At 38.2% G+C, this 8,510-nt stretch overlaps 2 protein-coding genes across 8 annotated transcripts in view; both read right to left on the bottom strand.

Annotated features, from left to right (window-relative positions):
- Positions 1-255: 255 nt before the first annotated feature.
- On the bottom strand, positions 256-4,613 carry LOC137174504 (uncharacterized). Of its 3 annotated transcripts, none has more exons than XM_067579839.1 (4): positions 4,513-4,613; positions 2,416-2,899; positions 1,364-1,500; positions 256-1,132 (listed from the first exon to the last, which is right to left on the bottom strand). In XM_067579839.1, the coding sequence occupies exons 2-4, from the start codon at positions 2,889-2,891 to the stop codon at positions 960-962; spliced, it is 786 nt and encodes a 261-aa protein (XP_067435940.1). In that variant the 5' UTR covers positions 2,892-2,899; positions 4,513-4,613; the 3' UTR covers positions 256-959. The 3 variants fall into 3 exon arrangements, with proteins under 3 accessions (XP_067435940.1, XP_067435949.1, XP_067435959.1); XM_067579848.1 differs by lacking the exon at positions 4,513-4,613 and adding an exon at positions 4,179-4,454; XM_067579858.1 differs by lacking the exon at positions 4,513-4,613 and adding an exon at positions 4,205-4,454.
- A 915-nt stretch (positions 4,614-5,528) lies between these two features.
- Positions 5,529-8,510, bottom strand: part of rab11fip4b (RAB11 family interacting protein 4 (class II) b) — a 57,500-nt gene continuing 54,518 nt past the window's right edge. For all 5 annotated transcript variants that reach the window (XM_067579800.1, XM_067579778.1, XM_067579789.1 and 2 more), the window contains one exon: positions 5,529-8,195. In XM_067579800.1, coding sequence (XP_067435901.1) covers positions 8,079-8,195 — 117 coding nt within the window. In that variant the 3' untranslated portion in view covers positions 5,529-8,078. The remainder of the gene's footprint in view (positions 8,196-8,510) is intronic.

The raw sequence follows: 8,510 nt of genomic DNA, 5'->3' as shown, positions 1-8,510 counted from the left end.
TCCCAAGTCCTTGGGAATGAACCCAATGAACTCCCAAAGGTGTGTGGAAATAACTCCGGGAAAACAAAATGTTACACCGACGCTACCATCTAGTGGCCAAAAGTTGCCATTGCTTCAAAACTCTCTCCAATAACAACAGATGAGAAAATCAGTTGGTTAATGTGCTAAAACGGCAGTGAGAGCGTCCTGCTTCACATGTGAACCTAATTTTGACTGGAACAGTGACTGGTGTAGATAAACATGCAGGGTCTGACCTCAAGTTAGAAGAAAATTTATTGCGATTGTAAAAATGAAAATGAGGCTCTGAACAGGCAGATAACGATTGGTTGTTGTTACATAATCAAACCATAATTTCTTAGGTTAGGCTTGCTGTCTCATGAGAGTCAAATTAAAATAGTTACTTCATATACTTGCTGTGAACATGTGCAATTTGCAAACAATAAAATTGATCATACAGCACAAAAGAGTAACTTATTTTGACAACAGAATTCCCATTTCAGGCATTTTAAAACAAACTTTTAGATAAAAACGATTACTTCAGTTCTTGAAAGATGAGCAAAATGATGTTGACAAGAAACGACCGTTTCCAGTAGCAACGATAAGTGAAGCGGTAGAACAGCAAAGCATGGTTAACTAAAATCATTCCTCAAGATCAGAAGAGACTAACAAATTTATGTAGCGCAATATAAAACAAATATAAAATCTGAATTTAAAATATAAAATAAAACCTAGGATAAAAAAACAACCTCCAATCTTTCATCTATGATAGCATGAACAGATTTGGATTTGAAGCTAAACTAGAGCAAGTTTTGAATTCCATTTCTTCCACTAATCCTTAGATGAGGAAAAAAAGAAAATCTCTTACTAAACAATTATTCTAAACACATGTATTGATCCAGGATCGCCATTAACGACTAACTAGATCCATAGCAGAACTACGGCAGCATTTGTCTGGCTTACTAGTCAGCGTCTGCGAACTGGTCTGGCTCAGTGGGAATTCTGTAGCAGAACCACTTGATGGGGCGCGGGTGGCGAGCTGAAGGGCTGTAATTGGCTGTCACCGGTGGGTCGACAGAGTCCCTTTGCTGAAGGGTCAAATCCCGCAAAGCAAAATGGAGCACGTCTTCTGGACCTGGAAGAGGCACAGAAAACCAGTAAAACATCTGTACTTGGCCTGACCTGAATTCCAAAAATAGCACAGAAACCCCAGCGTACATGAAAATACTGTATCCTTCAAGTTCATTTATACAACCTAAATATTCATAAATGTATGTACATTTCAAGCATCAGCATATAAGTATCAGTACAGTGCTGGGGATGGAGAAATTGTGATTTTAAAATTGTATAAATGCATTTTATTTACCATAAGATTGGACCCCAAAACACATCTTTTCCCAGTTGGTAACAGTGACCTCTTGGATCTCTTTTTCCCAGTCCTCCTCCTCTTGTGGTGGCACCAGTGGGGGTGTAGGATTCTCAGAACAGGCCAAATCAGTGTCTCTATGAAAGTAGTCAGATTATTACAAATATTCAGTAATACATAATGAGGAAAATGTTTCCTTTACATAGGGACTGCTTTTTGATAAGAGAAGCCAAATGTTCATTATTTCTGTTTATCTGACACTGTTCTTGTTTTTTTTGGCAATACATACTTATTCAATATTTAGTCAGGGAGCAGTGGGAGCTATTACAGGGATAGTTAGACATTTCGTGCCATGTGTTAGATAACAAGATTGATACCATATTCAAATGTGTACACAGCCAGCAACAAGTTCGCTTAGATTAGCATAAAGACTGAAAACTGGCTAGCCTGGCTCTGTCCAATCAGAAAGTATCAAAAAACGTATCAAAATCCACCTACCAGCACCTCTAAAGCTCACTAATTTAATCTGTGCAATAATCAAACTGTAAAAAAACAACACTTGGTGTATGGGACTATGTTCTGGCCTAGCTGTTTCTAATCTTTATGCTAAACTAACCGGCTGCTGGCTGTAGCCTTATATTTAACAGACAGATGTGAAAGTGGTTTCAAACTTTTCATCCAACTCTCAGCCAGAAAGCCAATAAGAATATTTCTCCGAATGTCAAACTATTTCTTTAGCACTAATTGAATTGCACATCTCGAGACAGTAGTTAGACCAAATGATTGAGGCATTCAATATTATCTTGTCAGTTGAAACAGGCCCAGCAAAAACATAGGAGACAGTATTTCATCTTCTATAAGTCATATCCTGTCTTCACTCCACAACACATTCTTTCATCCATCTGTCTGACTGTCAATTTAACCACTACATCTGTCTACCTTCTAACAGCTCACACTTCTGTCACATAAGGGAGATTCAACTGACAGGAGTGAGTACTTGTGAATTAATTTGCATTTTCTGCACTCAAAGCGATGTCAGGTAGGCGGCACACCTCCTCTTATGTCTGAATTTCCTCCTTCTCTGGTTCTTCGCAGCTGCAGACAGGCTGGGCTCTGGTGCCATTTGGTCAGATCTGGGCAAAGTGTCTAGACTGGTGGCCTCATTTACCAAGATAGCACCTGAAGTGCCTCCACTGCTGACCCTGCCAGCTGTTGAGGCATCCGTAACGGCCGAAATTGTGCTTCTTTGTTTCCAGAAAGTCCTTTGGGGCGGTGCTTTTGTTCTCTTGCCCTTGTACCCATGATTAATGTAACCATTAACCATGCATTGTGGTTTGGTACCATTCGGTGTGCCAGCTGGCGTGCTCTCACTGGTTCTAGTGGCAGCAGCTGGGAAGTCATTGTGAACAGCAGCTCCATTAACCAAATCTGAGCCTGGGACCTGACTGTTCATCAGACCATTGGCTCCACAGGTGTTGCGACGCGTTTGTCTTCTTCTGCCCTCGAAGTTCATACCATTCTGGGGCATTGCGTTACCTATAATGTATAGTTAAATTAAACAAAACAACTTCAAATTTAGAATAACTTTATCCTGTTCCATTTATCTTGCATGATTAACATATATATTTATATTAGGGATGTATTAATATCTGTACATAATAGTGAAAATATAAATTCATTCGCATTGTATTTTATGATTAATTCGTTTAAAACAATGTGAAAATCCAACACTTTTGTGACTAGTGAAATATCTTAGTAACTACTGGATGGATCATCATGAAATTTGGATATGGTCTCCTGGAGATGAATTCTAATAGAAAGTATAAAATGGCCTGACCTTTGACCCCCTTTGTACTTCACAAAATCTGATTGTATTGATGACATTAATAAAACATATCAAGTCATATCAAAACCAGTAAATCTAACATACACATTGGAATACCTTTAAAAATATGTTGCAAATTTTACTAAAAGCAAAACCTCAATTTCTGTTTCTTTCCATGTATTATAACATACAGTCCAATTTACCAAAATATGTTTTCGATGCACTTGGAAAGCTGTTGTTGATAGAGGTAGGGAAGTAGAGGAACTTAGACATGAATGAATATTATATGACTTGCAGCTAGAGCACTTACGAGGTTTGGATGGGCATGAAAATATAAGATGAGCAACTCCACCTGTCAATATGTGGAGGGAAGACCATTTTGGTCCAATCAAAGAGTGTCATAAATGATGAGCTGAAGGTAAAGAGTAGGCTTTGTGAAACATGTTCATACATGCAGCAGTTTAAATCAATCTGTGATGGACAATGGTGCAGTCTGATCCATGAGTCTGTTAGGCTTCTCCATAGCAACAGTGGCTGAAGTTTGTTGTACTTAAAACATTTGCTAAACCAAACATGATTTCTTATAAATTAGACTGATTTAATTAAAATGAATGGCCATAAGATAAACTTATATCATTAAATGATCCTTTTAGACTCCCATGTTTTATATGGAGGAAATCGATTGAAAACAACTTTATAATGGGACTTTTACGGTGGTAAAAATACTTCGTAATATAAATTTACAGTATCCAACATTGATTTTGAATGAGAGTCATCTTGGGCAACTGTTGAAAGTTTTGTTTTATTCCACCACTAGCTCTTATTGACACCGTTGTTCTCCTGTATTTTATATTTTATATTCTCCTCCATTGTGCGGTCCAACAGAAAATGTAGGCCATGTTCCCATGAAGAATACACTCGCTAATATTTTGTTGGAGTAATGTCACACAGGTAGTTGACCTTTAACATTTAGCTACTTTAATGAGTTACCTGAATTCTCGCAACAGTATTTTTACCTCTTCAAGACTTGACATTAATCAAAAATCACAGTTGTCAGTGACTTTCAGTGGGACATGCCCTGATGAAAAGACAGCATCTGTACCAGGTTAGCTGCTAAGTTAGCTAACGTCAGGCTACTTGTTGTAGTTAGCATCCTTGGCTAGTTGTGATTGACAGCCATGGTTGTGTTGTTGATGGTTTGGGGACAAAGCAACAACGAACTAACAAAACGCCGGATACAGCCGAGGGAAAACAACAGATCCAGTTGATTTTAATTCATTACTTAATTCTAAATGGCCTTCGGTTTAATTTCACTACATCTCACCTGTGCTGTGGTCTGAGGCACACCTCCTCCGTAGAGCACTGGCGTTTATTCACGGTGAAGGAGGAGACGACAGGTGGCGCCACAACACACCTAACTGATGTATGTGGATTTAATGTTTTTAAGATAGATAGATAGATAGATAGATAGATAGATAGATAGATAGATAGATAGATAGAATAATGATATAATGATAGATATACACACACATGTCCTGCGCATACACTTTTATTTACTGTTGGACCGGGGCTGTTTTTCACAGTTTGGGTTAGGCTTCTAACTTCTAATTAGGGGAAATCTTAATGCAACAGCAGCATACAATGATATTTTTTTTAAAAATAGTGTGCTACTACTACTACTTCCTGTAGTTTTGTGCCAACGGTTTGGGAAAGGCCCTTTCCTACATAACAAAACCCCAGTGCACAAAGTGAGGTCCATAAAGCAATGGATTTCTGGCTTGAAGGAACTGGCCTGGCCTGCACAGGGCCCTGACCTCAACCCCATCCAACACCTATGGATGAATTGCATGGGAACAAAATCCTGCTGTTAATGCAGCATATTAATGTCTATGTTTTTAATACGAAATGTGTATTTTTCTAGTGTCCACATATTTTAGTAGCTGTGGATAACTAGATAGATCTGTGCCTCCCTCCCCAGTTATATACAACCCTACAACATTTTCAGATGTTTTACATTATCTCGGTACTGTAGCGATGTGCCTCCATACTGCTATCCTTCATCATCACAGCAACTGGCAAAATATAGCAAAGGAAAACAGTGCTTGGTATTTTCTCTTGTGACATTGTATCTCCAAAAAAAATGACCTAGCTTGAATCATATTTTTCCAAGGGTCTAGATTTTTATCTCCGAGACATAACAACAAGGAAAATTCAAAAGAATACTGTCTAAATCTTGGAGCATGAGCATGAATACCACCACTGAGTGCTCTTACATTTGCCATAATCACTGAAAGCCAGTGGAATACACTATCTGAAATCAGTCATGCAACCAGATGGGAATGGGTTATTTTCATGCCAGGACAAATGTTTTTATTCACAGCACAGTATGCACATTACAATGACAGCTAAGACATCAGCAGCGTACACTGTAAGCATAGAATAAGTGGTTTAATGTTGTATACTGTATAAATGGAAATGAGGAGAAATAAATGTCGATCAAAATGATAGAAATTTCACGAGACAGCATCACTGCCAAAGCCATTTTTATTGCCATGTTCTGCTTATAGTAACTACAACATATTTGATAGCCCTAATAATTCATAACTTAAGAGCTACAAGAAATGAGTTTGTGACAAATTTTATAGCTCAATGTACTTTTTATTTTTTTCAAATCTAGAATGGGACGAGCAGCCGTAGAGTGAGACGTTTTGTGAAGCAAAACAAGACACAAATCAGCAGGTATTGGTAAATAAGTTAATATTGCTCATAATGCTCACCATTTAGTTTAAGTTAGGAAGACAGCTTACGACCATATAAAAAAGCCAGTTTAAAGCAACTTGAAAAGCAATGGACTTTCTGTTGAAAAATTAAGAAATGCAACAAAGCATTCCCCAAAGCATCATACAATTATTAGATTGACAAAATGCTCCCAAAATGCTAACCTTGCCTGCGTACCATATAATGCTTTGTGCTATGCTGTTTTACTAATAGGACACAATCACAAGTTCTTTCCTGATAAAACTGTATAAAATAGATATCTTAGTATCAATCTGAAAAAGACTGGTGAGTGGCACATGAATACAAATTATCACTATATAATTACAACATTTACAAGTCAAGAAAATATGTCAGACATAGACATAGAATGTACCTTGAAAAACTGTAAATCTATAGCAACATCATCTTGAAAAATGTCCTCAAAAGGCACAGACAGAAGAAAATGTGAACCATGCAAAAGGAAACAAAAAGTTGTTGTTTTTTTTTGTGTGCAAGGAAGCAAAACTCAAGTTTAGAATTATCACGTAATACAGCAGATTGTAATTGTTTTCCCATCTCAAAGCAATGCCCTCTTCATTACAGTACTGAATACCGTACACATGTGTTACAACATATCTTAACCAATTACAGATTTAACTTCAAAAAAAGCCTTTTTTTTGGCCACACAGAGCAAAATATCAAGATGTACATTCATGATATTTACAGTATTAGAGAGTTTCCGAGAGCCATTGGGGCTTTAATTACAATCTGCAACCTGTAGGCTTCAATGAGATTGCTAATGTATGTAGACTTTTGTACCAAAAAGTGAGTCTCCTGTGCATGCTCACATCCAGTATCTGAGGCGATATCATAGAGACATAAAGAGATGATTCAGTAACCCATGTTACACTGGCTACTGAAGTACCTCGGTGCAGTCACACCAACGTAAATCCACAACACATCCTGTACATTCATATCATATCATTACATTTCTGTGCAACATCACTGGGTCTATTGCTAGCAACAGTGTACCTTTCCAAGCTTATGCTATGCTAGCAAATAGGAAGTTACAGTTTAAAGACACTCCTCGGTTGCAGCTTCTGCTCCATAAAGTGACACTCTACTGTTCATCTGAACAAACTAAGGGCCATTTTCTCGGTGAGAAATATTCACCGTTGAACTGATTGAGACTGCATGTGCTGTTGCAAGGTTCCTGGAAGACATGTTCTCAAGATAAAACAAAAATCATCACTTTCAATGAACACTCACCGACTTCACTAAAACCCTCCTTTACCAGCATACACAGTCCATTATCTGACTCCTCAACCTTTTTAGGGAAGAGGTGTTTTACTCTTTCTACCTTACAATCTTAAAGGGTTTCTTCTTGTTTTCCTTCTCTGACCACTTTTGCCACTTGTCTCAATCTTCTCTTAAAATGTGCCTGTCCAAATGCGTCATCAACATGCGTTCTTCAGAGAACACCTACATGACAGATAAGACTGGCAGTTTACAGATCAGGCAACACTTGACCGGTCTGCCTTCACGCCTCCGAGATTCAGGTTTACAGTCTGCTTGCCAGTTTGTAAATCTGTCTCACTGTATTTTTCTAAAAATGTACACCATACCAAACTGTGTGTCTGTGGATAATACAGCTAATATTACACTAGGATACAGAAAAACCCATGTCCAGTTTGTTACATTGTTCCAGTTTTTATGCCAATGTCCAGTGTACTCCTCAAAGCATCCCAGGAAGAAATCACCAGTTTTGTCTCGTGAGATCAAAGTTGTGACAGTATTTCAGTTCACAGCATAGACAGAGATTAAAAAACAGAACAAGGTAGAACCAGTTGAAGAGCCACAGTAGTATGACCATCAGTCAGTGAGCAATCACTGGCTGAGAAAACTCCCTTTAGTACATCTTACCCCCCTTCTACCCTCTCTGCAAAAGAAGTTCTTTTCACCCCACGAACAGCAGGGGGAGACGTGTGTCTAGTTAAAAATGTTCCAGTTTTCAAGACTGCCACTGGTTTCCTGTACAGGTTCCTGACTCGGGTTGCAGGTTCTAATAAAACAACTGGAATGATCCTCAGTCTCCCGAGGTCAAGAGCGACTCTCATTCCAGTTGAGTCACTGCTAGTTCTTGATCTCCAGGATGGAGGGGTTGTGATCCAGGATGGACAGGATGATTTTGTCCATATATTGTCGCAGGCGTAAGTTGATCTCCTCCTGCTCCTTCAGGGCTTCCATTAGCTGCGGGGATAGTAGTATGTCAAACATATTTTTATTTCAGCTTATCAAGGAGGTACACTATCATCTTACCAGTTGTAAAAGATTATAATGAAATAGTTTCTTTACAGCTTTAATTAGAGCTACAATACTCTGTACAAACTATTAGTTACATATAGTTCTCTTTCTATAGGTACGCCTGCTGCTATAGGTGTTTCATAGTTATTCAGTTTGGACAATTTGTTTCAATGCTAATGTAATATTATGCATAATAGATTCAAATCTAGAATAATGTAATATCTAGAACACTGTCATGCTGTGATACGCCCTAGAAATACA

This window comes from Thunnus thynnus, chromosome 3 (assembly GCF_963924715.1).
Source record: "Thunnus thynnus chromosome 3, fThuThy2.1, whole genome shotgun sequence".
In the NCBI taxonomy this organism is placed as follows: domain Eukaryota; kingdom Metazoa; phylum Chordata; class Actinopteri; order Scombriformes; family Scombridae; genus Thunnus; species Thunnus thynnus.
Note: the sequence above shows the minus strand (reverse complement) of the source record. Positions and strands in the feature narration are given on the sequence as shown.